This window comes from Schistocerca piceifrons, chromosome 2, assembly GCF_021461385.2.
Source record: "Schistocerca piceifrons isolate TAMUIC-IGC-003096 chromosome 2, iqSchPice1.1, whole genome shotgun sequence".
NCBI classification, from domain to species: Eukaryota; Metazoa; Arthropoda; class Insecta; order Orthoptera; family Acrididae; genus Schistocerca; species Schistocerca piceifrons.
In genome coordinates, this window is record NC_060139.1 from 720,174,759 (window position 1) to 720,193,600 (window position 18,842).

The 18,842-nt window shown below is 37.7% G+C and overlaps 1 protein-coding gene across 6 annotated transcripts in view; it reads right to left on the reverse strand.

Moving 5' to 3' along the window:
- LOC124774943 (GMP synthase [glutamine-hydrolyzing]) overlaps nt 1-18,842 on the reverse strand; it is a 181,746-nt gene that overhangs the window by 74,373 nt on the left and 88,531 nt on the right. For all 6 annotated transcript variants that reach the window (XM_047249644.1, XM_047249642.1, XM_047249645.1 and 3 more), the window contains one exon: nt 7,337-7,488. In XM_047249644.1, the coding sequence (XP_047105600.1) occupies nt 7,337-7,488 (152 nt within the window). The remainder of the gene's footprint in view (nt 1-7,336; nt 7,489-18,842) is intronic.

The window sequence follows — 18,842 nt, forward strand, 5'->3', positions numbered from 1 at the left end:
CGACTTCCTGACACTTAAATCTATACTCGAAGTTATCAAATTTCTCTTCTTCAGAAACACTTTCCTTGCCACTGCCAGTCTACATTTTATATCCTCCCTACTTCGACCCTACTCTGAATTTTTCTTTTGTTTCCTTTACTGCTTGCTAAATATACAGATTGAATAACATTGGGGGATAGGCTACAACCCTGTCTCAGTCCCTTCCCAACCACTGCTTCCTTTTCATACCCCTCGACCCTTATAACTGCCATCTGGTCTCTGTACAAATTGTAAATAGCCTTTCACTCCCTGAATTTTACCCCTGCCACCCTTAGAATTTGAAAGAGAGTATTCCAGTCAACATTGTCAAAAGCTTTCTCTGAGTTTACAAATGCTAGAAACGTAGGTTTGCCATTACTTAATCTATTTTCTAAGGTAAGTCGTAGGGTCAGTATTGCCTCACGTGTTCCAACATATTTAAGGAATCCAAACTGATCTTCCCCGAGGTCAGCTTCTACCAGTTTTTCCATTTGTTTGTGAAGTATTCGCATTAGTATTTTGCAGCCATGACTTATTAAACTGATAGTTTGGTAATTTTCACACCTGTCAACACCTGTTTTCTTTGGGATTGGAATTATTATATTCTTCTTGAAATCTGAGGGTATTTCGCCTGTCTCATACATCTTGCTCACCAGATGGTAGAGTTTTGTTAGGCCTGGCTCGCCCAAGGCTATCAGTAGTTCTAACAGAATGTTCTATACTCCTGATGCCTTAGGTCAACTTAGGTCTTTCAGTGCTCTGTCAAACTATTCGCGCAGTACCATATCTACCATTTTATCTTCATCTACATCCTCTTCCACTTGCATTATATTGTCCTGAAGTACATCACCCTTGTATAGACCCTCTATGTACTCCTTCCACCTTTCTGCTTTCCCTTCTTTGATTAGAACTGGGTTTCCGTCTGAGCTTTTGATATTCATACAAGTGGTGCTCTTTTCTCCAAAGGTCTCTTAAATTTTCCTGCAGGCAGTATCTATCTTACCCCTAGTGATATGTGCACCTCTACATCCTTACATTTGTCCTCTAGCCATACCTGCTTAGCCATTTTGCACTTCCTGTCAGTCTCATTTTGGAGACATTTGCATTCCTTTTTATCTGCTTCATTTACTGCATTTTTATATTTTCTCCTTTCATCAATTAAATTCAATATTTCTTCTGTTACCCAAGGATTTCTAGTAGTCCTTGTCTTTTTACCTACTTGATCCTCTGCTGCCTTCACTACTTCATCCCTCAATACTACCCATTCTTCTTCTACTGTATTTCTTTCCCCCATTCCTGTCAATTGTTCCGTTATGCTCTCCCTGAAACTCTGTACAACCTCTGGCTTAGTCAGTTTATCCAGGTCCCATCTCCTTAAATTCCCACCTTTTTGCAGTTTCTTCAGTTTTTAAGCTACAGTTCATAACCAATAGACTGTGGTCAGAGTCCAGCTCTGCCCCTGGAAATGTCTTACAATTTGAAACCTGGTTCCTAAATCTCTGTCTTACCATTATATAATCTATCCGAGACCTTCCAGTATCTCCAGGCTTCTTCCATGTATACAACCTTCTTTTATGATTCTTAAACCAAGTGTTAGCTATGATTATGTTATGCTCTGTGCAAAATTCTACCAGGCGGCTTCCTCTTTCATTTCTTACCCCCCATTCCATATTCACCTACTATGTTTCCTTCTCTTCCTTTTCCTACTATTGAATTCTAGTCACCCATGACTATCAAATTTTCATCTCCTTTCACTATCTGAATAATTTCTTTTATCTCATCATATATTTCATCAATCTCTTCGTCATCTGCAGAGCTAGTTGGCATATAAACTTGTACTACTGTAGTAGGCGTGGGCTTCGTGTCTATCTTGGCCATAATAATGTGTTTACTAGGCTGTTTGTAGTAGCTTGCCCGCACTCCTATTTTTTTATTCATTATTAAACCTACTCTGCATTACCCCTATTTGATTTTGTGTTTATAACCCTGTATTCACCCAACCAGAAGTCTCATTCCTCCTGCCACCAAACTTCACTAATTCCCACTATATCTAACTTTAACCAATTCATTTCCCTTTTTAAATTTTCTAACCTACCTGTCGGATTAAGGGATCTGACATTCCACGCTCCCATCCGTAGAATGTCAGTTTTCTTTGTCTTGATAATGACGTCCTCCTGAGTAACCCTGCCCGGAGATGTGAATGGGGGACTACCTCCGAAATATTTTATCCAAGAGAACACCATCATCATTTAACCATACAGTACAGGTGCATGCCCTCGGGAAAAATTACGGCTGTAGTTTCCCCTTGCTTTCAGCTGTTCGCAGTACCAGCACAGCAAGGCCGTTTTGGTTAGTGTTACAAGACCAGATCAGACTATCATCCAGACTGTTGCCCCCGCAACTACTGAAAAGGCTGCTGCCCCTCTTCAGGAACCATGTTTTTCTGGCTTCTCAACAGATACCCCTCTGTTGTGGTTGCACCTACGGTACGGGTCTTTGCATCACTGAGGCACACAAGCCTCCCCACCAATGGCAAGGTCCATGGTTCATGGGGGGGATTGTACTTTTTCCTACGCAAGCATTTTGGTCATGAGAATGGAAAATGGAATAATATCTCGGCACATACGACAGATGAGATTTCTAGGCTATTAATAGTGCCTTCTGTTACATCATTTTGCCTAACTAGAACTGTGACAGGAAGACACAGCAAATCAAGGTATTTTCACTGTTTTCCTGCTTTTACCATGATGTTTTGTTTGTATTTGACAAAATATACCAAACTAAATACCCAAAAATTGCACTTATCTCTTTAATCAAGATGTGGAAGTATTAATTCCTTTGAATTGTGGACATTATTTCCAGATGTCCGCAATTGACTTCATATATTACAGTTATTATTTTCTGACATGTAGGTGATCCAGTAATGTTGCGTTACTAATCTGACAATACTGTCCATTCATGAGAGCTTTAGTTGCTGTTTGTAGGCAGTCATCACTGCTGCTTCGCTTAGGGATAATAACTATTAGCTGTAGCTACACAAACTTGTAGAACTTCTTATGCTGAACTGGCGACGGTTTCCTGTTTAGTTCTAACTTATGAGAGTGGCTCTCCAAAATTGCTTTTGTGGTATGATATTTTCTCTAACATAATGCACCATATTTCTCGCAAATTTAACTACCTAAAGAAAAATATTTGAAATCCAGTTAAACCAATATGCAGTGAGGCCTGCTATTTCATTACGCTCATGCTCAGTTTCATAACTTGGGTAAACACTGTCTGAAATTTTGCTGCCATCTCCATTTTAGTGAATTCGTACACAGGGAAATACAGAATGAAGAAGGAAACAGAAAAGATATTGTTGCCCTAGCACTGGAACTTATGGTTGGGAATCACAATTTTATGGAAGGTAATTATGTGGCTTTCATATTAATTCGAAATAAGCAATGTTACCATTTGAAGTTGCAAAAGATGAATATGAGCAATTTTAGAAAAAAAAGGAAGAAAAAAAACTTGTAAAATAAGTCTTTCATTCAGTTAAGTATGAATGGTGGATAGTGAGCCCTTGTAAGCACATTCTTAAACATTTTATAGCCTCTGGGACTCATATTTGTTGCTGTGATTCGAACATTCATTTAGGATCATGACTTGTGTTATAAAGTTAGCAATGTTTAGCACATGGGCATAGGTGAAAACAAATTAAGTGTTGAATATCTCTTATTTTCTGAATCAATGACCCACTTCATTTGTCTGACATCACGCCTTGCTCTGGTTTTTATGCTCCTACTGTCACATGGCCTTACTTTCCTACTGTTTTGTCTACAGTGGCCCAGGTTTTTTTAACTGTTGAGTCTACATTATTAAGCATTACTGAAGAAACTACTCGTAACCCAACTGCTGTAAAGTTGGTATAACCTTCTGTAATGATACTAGCTAACACTGAATTTCAACAGTAACTTTTGACATCCAAAATTTGCCTGAAATGCAAAATTTATGATTTTCTGTTATAAACAGCTTCCTGGCACATTAATATGCTTTGAGGGAAAGTTGGTACGGAGCTTTTAACTACATACCTGATCATTAAACAATGGAGTAAATAATTTTTTGATGAACTCTTAAAATTTACACAGTAATGTTATTTACAGACTGCTGGCTGATATTGTTTTCACTTGATGTGTTGTTTGAGTGAACAAGGGAATTAATGTGACGTATGAATCATTGAAATTATGAAGAACTAAGTTTGAAAGAATGGGAATTGAACTGTGCTGGCTTGGTGCGACATGTACATGGGGAAAAATGATAATTGTAAAGCAGCAACCCATTGTTGTGAGATTTAGAAATATAATACTTACTTCAGTCAATTAAATATGGGGTAATTGGACTGAGCTTTGTGAATGCATTATTTGGTAAGTACACTGTAAACTGATTTTGGAACCGGGGTTGGTCTAAACAGGCAGAGTACAGGTTTATGTGAATCTGAAGATGAAGCTGATTGGCTACTGTGTTATTTGGCCAATCAGAAAAAAAGAGAGATTTCACAAGCTTTGGGTACTGGGAGCAGAATTTCATGCATATCAGCAGGAATCTGTGGTTCGTTCCTATGATGTGGTCTAGTATCACGGAGCTCTACACATTTTCATTAAAACTGTGTAACAGATAATTTATGAATGACATCTAGAGAAATTTCCAGTTCTTTTGTGAGAATCGAGATGTTATTTCATTGGGTATAAATTCCACATGGCATATTATGCAGACACAGTTGTAAAAATTTAGTGAACTAGAAGTGATGGTCTGCACAGTATTTTAGTGAGCATTCTAAACTGTTAAGCAATGACTTTTTGCAAACTACTTACTAATTGATGAAAAGTTTAGATTTTCCAGTACAAACCTGAGTTCAAATCCTAAACATCACATATTTCAATATATTCAATGTGCATACAACTCGAAAAAAAGTGGAAAGTGCATGCAATTCTCAATATAACATGAATATTGTAACTGTTGTAAGTTTCTGTGTCATATTTTGGAATGGAAACCTCTGGAAGCAACTCAACTCATGCAAAAATATGAAACACACATGACAAGTTGTTCTGTCTCTAAACATTCTAAATCATCACAATTACAGAGAAAAGCTTTCTCTACATTGTTACAAAAATATTATGCAGTTTTTCTCTGTTATGAAATTCTTACTTCGTGAAATTTTCTGATAACTGAAGACCAATTTCATGCTTTGTTCACATTTGTCACTAAAAGTTAACAGATGAGACATTGGATACTATGAAATCATACCTAATCTATGCAAACCAGAAAATATATTCTCAGTTCAGTTACATTTTTGTGACACTGTAAATGTCCCATGAACTCAAACAAAACATCATGCCTGACGAAACCACACTACCTTTCAGATGAAAAATGCTAAAACAATAGAATTGTTTGAAAATTTTAATGGGTGGTTACTTATGTCAACAATATACAAAAGACAACATGGTAATGATCTTTAAATATTTCTGGTATTCACATCAGATAATTTCTCAAACATTTGCACTGATTTTAAAAATGGCAATGGCATCTGTTACGAAGAGCATTAATATGGAGTCATGGTAAATGATGACCAAGTACAGCAAGGCCATGTTGACCATCTATCCTATCCTCATATACCACCTGTCGTATCCTCACAAAGCATGTTATGGACTCTGTACTGGGTTAGCCCAAAGATTTGTCTGGTTTGAAAGAACTATTTATTGGAAAGTATATGACATACTAAGACATGTGATAAATTAAAAGATAGATGCACCCACCAAATTTAAAAAGCCTGCCTCTTGGGTCACATGCACACTAGATTGTAAGCCTGTGACGGCACTCTACAAGACGGTGGCCACGCAGCAGAAGAATTTCTGTGTGTCAGAATATGTGATGTGGTCATTGGTTACGAGTGTTCAGCATGCATTCATACACAAATACGAGAGAGCTGCATTGTGTCACCAGAGCATTTTGTGTTGGTTTTGCTAGTTTCATGACACTGGCTGTCTGTGTAAAGGGAAAAGCATGAGGTAACTGCATGCCTCAGAGAAAATCATTGAGTACTGAGACAGAACTTTTTGCCCAAATGATGAAAGTGAACCTTTTGTGCTAGTTGTGAATAGCACATTCCACAGGAAAGAGTGTGGAGTGTTTTGCAGCAGCATATACATTTGAAACCCTACCATTTGCCACTGTTACAACATCTGATGCCAAATGTTTATGCCCTCTGATTGAAATTTTGCCCGAATGCTGCAAGCTATGGAAGATCATGACGATGTTCACGATGACGACGACAACTTTGCGCAGACATTGATATTCAATGATGAGATGACTTTCCATGTGTTGGGAAACACGAATTGCCACAATGTGAGACTGTGAATTACTGAATTGCAACATTTCCCTGTGGTATTTGAAAGGGATTCACCAAATGTAAATGTCTTTTATGCCATATCCAAGATAAAGGTGTAAGGCCCCTTTTTCTTCATCAAGTGGGCAGTGACAAGTTCTGTGGCCCTGGATATGTTGCAGTGTGGTTGTTGCCACAGCTCACTGGAGCTGACTTCACAACTTCCCTGTCTGAACAAGGTGAAGGTCCTCCTCTGGAGCACAATTCTCTGCACTTTTCACAACAGTGAACTGCCACATCACTGGATACGGTGTATTGGTCCAGTGGAAGTTCCTGTGTTACCATGGTCCCCTCAGGTAACCAGACCTCATGCCATGAGATTTCTTCCTGTAAAGTGTATGTACCCCCAATCCCAACAATGCTACAACAACTGCAGCTATGCATTACTGTTGCTGTGGTGGACATTGATGGTAACATCTCAGTGAACATACTGACAGAAATGGGATTTCAGTTTGGATGTATGCCGGGTGACCAAGGGTGCACACACACAACATTTGTTAAATGTTCAGAAACATGGTGAGTGTATACACATGTAAACAGTGCTTTTAAATCTGATGAATCATTTCATCAACCCCTGTACCTTGACAATTCAGATAACGTTGTGAAATGATCCATGAATGATTGAAGACTAATTAATTAATTAATTAATTAATTTCAGATAGTTTCAAGTGCTAATGTTTTAGCTCCATGTCTAAAATAATAATATAAAACACCAAACATCACACAAACTCCCTCAATAAACTAACAATAAACCCAAATATATGCTAATTAACTTAAAGCAGGATACTTTATGAAATTTAAAAGAAGACAACAGAACCAGGAGTTGCAGGACAAAACAAGGAAGACTCACGTTATGCCAAAGGCATTAATAGAACAAAGATAAAAATTGAAACTCACTTTCACAAAAATATCACCAATGATTTTCCTTTTCTCTTCAGGGTTTGAAGTCATGCAAAGCATTTTTGTAATTCGAGTTCTTGAGGTAGGATCCTTCTTATCCATTGGAATTGTCGTTGTCCCATGTAGAAACTGATGGCTAGCATTGATGACTGGAAAGCAATTAGAGCATATCCATTATATTTAGAATTTAAAAAGTGTTTGTAAATTTAGACTCATTGCAAAAATTGACTTGCTTAGGTGACAGTGACAGTTTACTTGTCTTCATTCAGAAAAATTAAACATTTGTAGAAACAATTTAAATTAATTTAAGTCAGTACTTTCAACTTTCTCGTACTTTTTTAAATGTCATTCACTTTTCATCAAGTACATTATTTCCACAATCTTCCAAATTTCACATTCACCCCACTGCTACGATGTTGCAACAAAATTCAGTTTGTAGAACCATTACAATGTAATCACTCTGAATCTTCCACTGCCCACTGTCCACTGTACAGTTGTCAAGCAGATGCACAATAGCACATTTATTGCAATTATTATGTCACTGTAGTTTTATCTTTGAGTATATAAATTGAAGTACGCTGCTCAGTTCTTAGATTTTGATACTATCTTTATTGACAGGTAGCATGATTGATAAGGAAAATTTGCGTTTATAATTTATAAATATTTTTTGGCAGATTGCCAGAACTATGAAGAGGTAGTCAACTGAAAACTATGTCATTGCAATCTAGTGGTGAACAGCAGAAATCACTAGACCCACAGCTCTGCATGGCCACACAACTCCTCCTTTCATGTACCAACAACTGGCAGAATGTGTTCCATGCAGTGCACTTAGTGTAAGTACACCGTAACGTATTCAGATATTATTTGCAACGACACTTTCAAATCATACAGAAGACTGATAAATGAATCTCCAATGGTGAGAAAGATATTTACGCCTTATAAAAAATCATAAAGACATGGGCATGATAATCTTGATTTCTTGAAGGTGATTTCAAAATACTGAGGCTGAGGAATGCATTTCAAAATATGACAACAATTTCAGACTACCAATTTCTGCTCCCCCATAGATTAATAATCACACTCCACACTCTTAACCATCCTGTTCCATTCACTTTTACTATACAAATGTACTGTTCGGGTCAATATCACACATATTAGTAGTAAGCCATCAACACTTTTGTTGTATTACATTATATTATTAATAATATTGGCAGTGGTGGTGGAGGTGACGATGATGATGTTGATGATGATGATGATGATGATAATAATAATAATAATAATAATAATAATAACAATAATACATAGAGCGTCACCAAAGAAAATGTATTATTTTAATATACACACAGTGCAAATTCAAAACAACAGACAGTTCCATCAAAAAGTCATTCCCAACATCCACCCATATGACACTCTTTGCTTCTTACTCACTGCAGTTTGGACCAGAAGTTGATAATGTGTGTTTTTCATATATGTTTATTATGCTTTCCACACAACACATTTGTTTTGTGTGTGTATTACACTTTCCGCACAACATACTTGTTTTATTGTCTTTGCTTGAAGGACAGAACTTACAGCATGCTTGTTTAATAGGGTTTCTGTTGTTAATGATATGAGCACACCTGCCACTCATTCAGGGTGTAGGATGCTCCTGACCATTCTTATAGAATCTGCTGCTCTTGGAAAATGCTTCCTTGATGCTATGTGTTCTATTACCAGTGCCTTTTCAAGTTCCTCCAAAAATATTCTCCTTCTAGTCCATTTTCTTGCATTCCAATTAGGGAAAATCAAATTCCACAACACTTATTCCTCATAAGCAGCAACATCAAGAACACTGCAGAAAAATATCACGGACAATCTACTGGTTTTTTGTTTGCATGAACCATGGACCTTGCCGTTGGCGGGGAGGCTTCCATGCCTCAGTGATGCAGAGAGCCGTACCGTAGGTGCAACTGCAATGGAGGGGTATCTGTTGAGAGGCCAGACAAACGCATGGTTCCTGTAGATGGACAGCAGCCTTTTCAGTAGTTGTAAGGGCAATATTCTAGACAATTGACTGATCTGGCCATGTAACATCAACCAAAGCAGCCTTGCTGTGCTGCTACTGCAAATAGCTAAAAGCAGGTGTGACGTATAATTTTATATATATAAATTTTCAGTGCCTACAGTGTCGCGTCTTTCAGTGTCACACAAATTTTCATTTTTAAAGGGGATCACTTAAGACTATTTCCCTGGGTTCGCCCCCCAAATTTCTCCCTCATATCACAAAACTGTCGTCTGATGTAGTGCAAACTGAAAAAATTAATTCCTTTTAAAACACAGTTTCGTATATAATTTATATTCAAAACCTTACACCTGTGTCACAGAAAAAATTCTACATCGAGAATACTTTACACAAGTTTAAGGGAAGAAATGCTTCCGATAAGATAATTATTACAGTATTTAAAGAACATCAAAATATGAAGAGGCTGAAATGAACAAACAGTGCATGAGACTATGTTAATCAAATCAACTGTAAAAAGCTAAGGATCATATTATTAGCAAAATGAGAAATATGCAAAAGTGAAATGCCAAAATGAGCACTTCTCAATTGGGAGTAAATCAAAACAATCAGAATGGCTGAAAGAGAGCACAATAACATGAGCCATAAACAAATAAGAGCTAAGCAATTAAGCAAATAAGAGACTAGGCAAAAATGAGATGCTAACAAAATGAGAGCTGGCCGAACTCCGTCAGTGCTTATATACGGTTGCGCTCGTGGCGGCACCTTGCGGCCCGTACGCAACACGTGCACGAGCGGCGTCTAGCGGCCCGTACGTAGGTTGTGCGATTGCTGTCGCAGGTCGACCCTTAATCTATGATGTTACACAGGGCAAACTACAGTTGTAATTTATCCTGAGGGCATGCAGCTCTACTGTATGGTTAAATGATGATGGTGTACTCTTGGGTAAAATATTCTAGAGATAAAATAGTCCCTCATTCAGATCTCCGCATGGGGACTATTCAGGAGGACATCATTATCAGGAGAAACAAAACTGGTGTTCCACAGATCAGAGCGTGAAATGTCAGATCCCATAATCGCGTAGGTAGGGGCTGAACGACACAATAACCCTGAAAGAGGGGATTGGAGGGGTGAAATGGACTGTGGTGGTTGTCGTCGGGTTGTGGACCACTGCGGCTGCAGTGGGGACGGAGCCTCTCCATCGTTTCTAGGCCCCCAGTTAACATAAAATACAATACAATACAATACAATACAATACAATACAACACAGTAAATACAATCCAAACCAGTAAATACAATACAATCTGCATGAATAACAAGAGTTCAGATGGAAAACCAGTTCTAAGCAAAGAAGAGAAAATATAAACGTGGAAAAAGTATATAGAGGATTTATACAAGGGAGATGTAGTTGAGGGCAATATTATGGAAATGGAAGAGGACTTAGATGAAGATGAAATGGGAGACATGGTACTGCACAAAGAATTTTACAGAGCACTGAAAGACTTAAATCGAAATAAGACGCTGGGAGTAGGTGACATTCAATTGGAACTACTGATGGCCTTGGGAGAGCCAACCATGACTAAACTATTCCAGCTGGCGTGCAAGATGTATGAGACAGGCAAAATACCCTCAGACTTCAAGAAGAATATAATAATTCCAGTTGCAAAGAAAGCAGGTGCTGACAGGTGTGAAAATTACCGAACTATCAATTTAATAAGTCGTGGTTGCAAAATACCAACACAAATCCTTTACGGAAGAGTGGAAAAACTGTTAAAGCCGACCTCGGGGAAGATTAGTTTGGATTCCAGAGAAATGTAGGAACATGTGAGGCAATACTGGCCCTACGACTTCTCGCAGAAGATAGGTTAAGGAAGGACAAACCTATGTTTCTAGCATTTGTAGACTTTCAGAAATGCTTTTGACAATGTTGACTGGAATACTCTCTTTCAAATTCAAAAGGAGGCAGGGGACAAATATAGAGAGTGAAAGGCAATTTACAATTCGTACAGAAACCAGATGGCAGTTATAACGAGTCAAGAGGCATGAAACAGAAGCAGTGATTGGGAAGGGAATGTGGCAGGGTTGTAGCCTATCCCCGATGTTATTCAATCTGTATATTGAGCAAGCAGTAAAGGAAACAAAAGAAAAATTCAGAGTAGGAATTAAAGTAAAGGGAGATGAAATGAAAATTGAGGTTTGCCGATTAAATTGTAATTCTGTCACAGACAGCAAAGGACTTGGAAGAGCAGGTGAACAGGATGGACAGTGCCTCAAAAAGAGGATATAAGAGGAACAGCAACAAAAGCAAAATGAGGATAATGGAATGTAGTCAAATTACATCAGGTGATGCCGAGTGAATAAGATTAGAAAATGAGACACTTAAAGTAGTAAATGATGGTTCAAATGGCTCTGAGCACTATGGGACTTAACATCTGTGGTCATCAGTCCCCTAGAACTTAGAACTACTTAAACCTAACTAACCTAAGGACATCACACACACCCATGCCCGAGGCAGGATTCGAACCTGCAACCGTAGCAGTCGCGCGGTTCCGGACTGCGCGCCTAGAACCGCTAGACCACTGCGGCTGGCAGTAGTAAATGAGTTTTGTTATTTGGGAAGCAAAATAACTAATGATGGTCGAAGCAGGGAGGATATAAAACGTAGACTAGCAACGGCAAGAAAAGCATTTATGAAGAAGAGAAATTTGTTAACACAGAGATTTAAGTGTCAGGAAGTCCTTTCTGAAAGTATTTGTGTGGAGTGTAGCCATGTATGAAAGTGAAACATGGACAATCAACAGTTTAGACAAGAAGAGAAGAGAAGCCTTTGAAATGTGGTGCTACAGAAGAATACTGCAGATCAGGTGGGTAGACATGCAACTAATGAGATGGTACAGAATGTAATAGAGAAGAAGATAATTTTGTAGCACAATCTGACTAGAAGAAGGGCTCAGTTGGTAGGACACATTCTGAGGCATCAAGGGATCACCAGTTTAGTACTGGAGGGAAGCGTAGGGGATAAAAGTCACAGAGGGGGACCAAGAGATGAATACAGTAAGCAGGTTCAAAATGATGTAGGTTGCAGTAGTTACTCAGAGAGGAAGAGGTCTGCACAAGATAAATCATCATGAAGAGCTGTATCAAATCAGTCTTTGGACTGAAGACAAGAACAAAAACAACAATAACAACATATATGTACATGTTATCTAATCAGATGTTCTATAGATCCTTTGACTGAATTATAGCCTAAAATTGTTTTTGGCTTCTTATCAGCTCTGTCACTGATTTCCATATCATTGTTGAGAGTGCTCATAATTACAACATTCTCATTTCCCTTAGGAATATAATTGACCACTGTAGAGTCATTTGTGAAATAAAATCAAAAGTTATGGACCTTCTTGTTGGTCATATTTTGTGCAAGCTCTGGTTTATTTTTCCATATGGTTTCTAATATTGTCCGTTTTCTCTTCAGGAGCAGCTGTCCCAAATTTTATGATTGTAAAGTTGTCACATGTTACCTTCCGATCTTTCAAATCAGAGAGGAGCTCATCAACTATTCTCATTCCCAGATTTTTTCTGGTAACGCTCTGCTCTGTATAAACTGGGCTTTCAGAACATATGAAGATTTGCTGTCACACAGAGTCCATACTTCGATCCAGTATTTTGTCAGTTTGCTTGGGATGTACTGCTTGAATGGACAGCAGCCTATGAATGCTACTAACTGCTTATCGATGGGCACATTTTCTCCTGTGTAATACAGTTTAGGAAGGACTTCAAACCACTTCTCCCAGATACTACAAACTGCAGCAAGTTTATCAGTATGTCATCATCTTATCGAATCGCAAAACACACAGTATTTTACAGATTGTTTCTAGGGACATGGTTGCTTGAAATATGTTCTGCCCAATTCCCTTATCCCACAAATTTTTTGTGGACTCCCGATGTGATTATTACACACACTCAAGGAATAAGTGTCCTACATACGCATGAAAAACAGAATCATCGATGTTTGTTCATTGTTGACCATAAACTCGTTGGCCCTTAATATTTGAAACCTCTAACTATTTCATTCTTAAGTGCTGTACAAAATACTACTTCAAATGAACATCAATTATTCTGCTGCTTGAATATCTGGTAACTCCCGGGGTAATCTCAATGACGTTCAAAGCAGGTGAGAAGTTGTGCTAAGCTGTTGGTTGCAACTGTCATTCTGAATTCCCATTTTTTGAAACAGAAGATTGCACACTGATATCAAACAAGCCGTGGACTGTTGTCACTGTCACAAGAACACTCACTTTCAGCTGCATTACTGGCATGATCCTACGCTTGTTAAGGTATTTACTAATTCTTCCAACTCAGCATCAGTGAACGGTGTAATCACCATAATGTCGCTATTCAGACTGATCACAAATGACAGATAATTCAAATTTCAATTCAAACTGAGCAGAAACAATGGATAACTAACAGCTTACAAGTGCTAATGACAATTCCATTATTGTAGACACAGACCCTCTGCTGAATGCTGAGAATAAGTATTAGTACAAAATATAATATAAAATCAGAAAGTATTTGATGTTACAGTAATCATATTTATGTCTGGTCACTGTGAAACAAATGATATATATGCAACTATTAGAGTTTATGATGAAATAGCTTATAATATATTAAAACTTTTCTAAGCACATACTGCTCTTGCATTTTCAGACAAGGTCACGAAATTTCATAAAGTTATATTGATATTTATATAACAAGAAGGAAAACCATTTTTGGTCGTATAGACCCGAACAGAACAGCACAATTAATTCAATACAAATTCTTCAATGGGTAGTGACTTACTCAACTTTCAGGTATCGTAATAAATATGACCAATAACAAAATAAATACCATCAGGCAGTGATACATATAATTTGAATGAATCAAATTTGTTTAACCAATAGTTTCCCTGCCTTCACACAAGAACAACTGCATACAAAGAAAAAAACCATACAAATCCAAAATACAGGGCTATTACAAATGATTGAAGCGATTTCATAAATTCACTGTAGCTCCATTCATTGACATATGGTCACGACACACTACAGATACGTAGAAAAACTCAAAGTTTTGTTCGGCTGAAGCCGCACTTCAGGTTTCTGCCACCAGAGCGCTCGAGAGGGCAGTGAGACAAAATGGCGACAGGAGCCGAGAAAGCGTATGTAGTGCTTGAAATGCACTCACATCAGTCAGTCATAACAGTGCAACAACACTTCAGGATGAAGTTCAACAAAGATCCACCAACTGCTAACTCCATTCGGTGATGGTATGCACAGTTTAAAGCTTCTGGATGCCTCTGTTAGGGGAAATCAACGGGTCGGCCTGCAGTGAGCGAAGAAACGGTTGAACGCGTGTGGGTAAGTTTCACGTGTAGCCCGCGGAAGTCAACGAATAAAGCAAGCAGGGAGCTAAACGTACCACAGCCGACGGTTTGGAAAATCTTACGGAAAAGGGTAAAGCTGAAGCCTTACCGTTTACAACTGCTACAAGCCCTGACACCCGATGACAAAGTCAAACGCTTTGAATTTTCGGCGCGGTTGCAACAGCTCATGGAAGAGGATGCGTTCAGTTCGAAACTTGTTTTCAGTGATGAAGCAACATTTTTTCTTAATCGTGAAGTGAACAGACACAGTGTGCGAATCTGGGCGGTAGAGAATCCTCACACATTCGTGCAGCAAATTCGCAATTCACCAAAAGTTAACGTGTTTTGTGCAATCTCACGGTTTAAAGTTTATGGCGCCTTTTTCTTCTGCGAAAAAAAAGGTTACAGGACACGTGTATCTGGACATGCTGGAAAATTGGCTCATGCCACAACTGGAGACCGACAGCGCCGACTTCATCTTTCAACAGGATGGTGCTCCACCGCACTTCCATCATGATGTTCGGCATTTCTTAAACAGGAGATAGGAAAACCGATGGATCGGTCGTGGTGGAGATCATGATCAGCAATTCATGTCATGGCCTCCACGCTCTCCCGACTTAACCCCATGCGATTTCTTTCTGTGGGGTTATGTGAAAGATTCAGTGTTCAAAACCTCCTCTACCAAGAAACGTGCCAGAACTGTGAGCTCGCATCAACGATGCTTTCGAACTCATTGATGGGGACATGCTGCGCCGAGTGTGGGAGGAACCTGATTATCGGCTTGATGTCTGCCGAATCACTAAAGGGGCACTATCGAACATTTGTGAATGCCTAAAAAAACGTTTTGAGTTTTTGTATGTGTGGGCAAAGCATTGTGAAAATATCTCAAATAATAAAGTTATTGTAGAGCTGTGAAATCGCTTCAATCATTTGTAATAACCCTGTACATGATATATTATTTTTTATGCTACAAATAAAACGTTTTTCGAAAAACTACTTCAGGAGCTTAACCCATTACATGCCAAAACTTTATTATCTTTTCAACATTTTTTGACTTTAGTGTGACACCCTGACTGATAAATGAAAGAAAAAGGTGTTTTGAAAAAATTCTATATCTTAGTTCAAAAACTATACACTTTCCATTTTTGGTATGGTTGCAAAATCAGCTGTCAAACATAAAGTATTAATGACAATGAAGAGAATTATAAAAACTTCATGAACAAAATAAAAACACTGTTTGTAATATTATACTGTCTCTCTTCAGTCTGAAATGAAACAAAACATGTGTCATGTACACCAATTTTGAACCTTACAAAAATTTTTGTCTTTTTTTTATTTGCAGTATGCACATCTCTTCTGTGTTTTACTAGACACAATAATGTGGTTTCCTGGATCTAGTCATACATCTCTGTTCACCAGACATCACATCAGTTTGCTTGCTTAAGATCCTCTGTATTTCAGCATTGATCCTGTTTTCTTTGAAATTTACATCTCTATTCTCCTTTGAACATTCAAAAGTGAGAGCTTCTGATTTGGGTTATCAGTTTGATATGCACACCATGTGTTTACTATGCGGATATCAGTCCTCTGGATGAATAGTGTCCACCACTACTTCTTTTATTTTGTCCTCGTCCTATAAAATGATATCTGCTTGTCCAGTAGATCAACACTTGTTCGCAGTACATACTCTCATGGGAAAGCTTATGATACCTACTCAGAAGCAGTAAGCCTACAAAGGACTTTAGCTCTTCTTTGGTTAGAAGAAAATGTATTTTGTTCTGTTGGCAAACAAAGATTTTGCTTTGTTCTGTAATAATATTCACTAGCTCCACAGGAGAAAATTCCTCAACACCTGACACACTGTCATATTTGGTAGACATTCTGCAACAATTTTCGTTGCTCTAATTCGAGTCATTAGTGTTTGCGTATGTTGGTTCACATTTATACAATTAGCTTCTGGAGGTAAATTGGTAACTTCAGCTTCATTCCTTCTGGTTAGAAGTACCTGCTATATCTTGTACAATATAATCATTATTCAGTGCACTCTCTTCAATGTCTTCTTATGTTATTTCATATACATTGAGGAGAATAATCACCAATTTTAAGTCATAAGCATCATCTTTGCTCACTCTATGGATCACCAGTTCTGCTAGTACTTCTTCAATTGTAAGTCCATGCAGCATGTCTTTATCCAATTGGCATCTTAAAACGTGAGAGGGAATATTTCATTATACTACCTACCCTGGAGAAACACTCATACAATGAAAAGAGGGCAGATCTCAACATGTGTGTACAGATAGGCACACCTACAAAGGAGTGATAATGTAGCCTGCCATTGCCCCACTATTGGCATGTGTAAAATAAACTGATATTACACTTACTTCAGGAAATCTGAAACATACAGAATCTTGCATGGGTATCAGTTTATGTTCATAGCACACACACTCAGACAACTAAATCACATTCATTGTTGTAAAGAAATTACTGTCAGGCATACAGTTCAGCAAAAAGTGAAAATAGAAAATAGGCAAATTAGTTCCTTTCCTAAATTAAGCTTATTAGAGAAAAATTATTTCTTTTCAATTTGCAGCCACTGCAGCAATCATTTGAGCCTTTAGATACAACAATCAAAGCTAAAAGTTTTATTGCTTATGTAGAAATAAATAAAATATTTGTGTCCCAAAAAATGAACAATGGTAAATAATGGTTTAAGCAACTTTGCTTCGTTTACATGCAGTATGTTCCTTCAGCTGCACAGAAGATTGACTATTTTTCAGCTTTCTGCTTTCCTTGAATAAAACTTAGATGTGGACACAGTTCTTCACATGACATTTAGAAGTAGTCTGCCACAGAGTTTCTACAACAACAAATTGTGGCAATGAGTCAACAACGCATCAGTGTTTACTAACCTTCACAAGAGGAGTGCTATAGCCCAAGCTAAACATGTAGATTATGCATGGATTTTCTTTTTTTACACTTTGTTTGTGCCGCCTCAGCCAATCTCCAATACGTGCTCAGTCACACACACACACACACACACACACACACACACACACACACACACACACATCCATGATCGGCACATAATAATAATAATAATAATTATTATTATTATTATTATTATTATTATTATTATTATTATTATTATTATTATTATTATTATTATTATTATTATTATTATTTCTTTACTTTCTCAGATGTTAAGTCTGGTTAAAAATGGGACGTGATGCGGACCTTCATCAAGCGTCACTTCCTTTTAACTGTACGGTATATGTTATATTGCATTTAGGAACTTTCGGGTAATTGAACATGTATCAATAATTACGGATTTCTGTAATTGTATATATATGTTTGGATGTAGCTGTATTGTATTGATGTAATGGTGGATATTGTGTGGTATGACTCCTGTAGTTGATAGTATAATTGGTATGATGTCAACTTTATTCTGATGCCACATGTCCTTGACTTCCTCAGCCAGTTGGATGTATTTTTCAATTTTTTCTCCTGTTTTCTTTTGTATATTTGTTGTATTGGGTATGGATATTTCGATTAGTTGTGTTAATTTCTTCTTTTTATTGGTGAGTATGATGTCAGGTTTGTTATGTGGTGTTGCTTTATCTGTTTTAATGGTTCTGTTCCTAATTTGTATTCATCATTCTCCAGTACATTTTGTGGTGCATACTTGTATGTGGGAACGTGTTGTTTTATAAGTTTATGTTGTAAGGCAAGCTGTTGATGTATTATTTTTGCTACATTGTCATGTCTTCTGGGGTATTCTGTATTTGCTAGTATTGTACATCCGCTTGTGATGTGATCTACTGTTTCTATTTGTTGTTTGCAAAGTCTGCATTTATCTGTTGTGGTATTGGGATCTTTAATAATATGCTTGCTGTAATATCTGGTGTTTATTGTTTGATCCTGTATTGCAATCATGAATCCTTCCGTCTCACTGTATATATCGCCTTTTCTTAGCCATGTGTTGGATGCATCTTGATCGATGTGTGGCTGTGTTAGATGATACGGGTGCTTGCCATGTAGTGTTTTCTTTTTCCAATTTACTTTCTTCGTATCTGTTGATGTTATGTGATCTAAAGGGTTGTAGAGGTGGT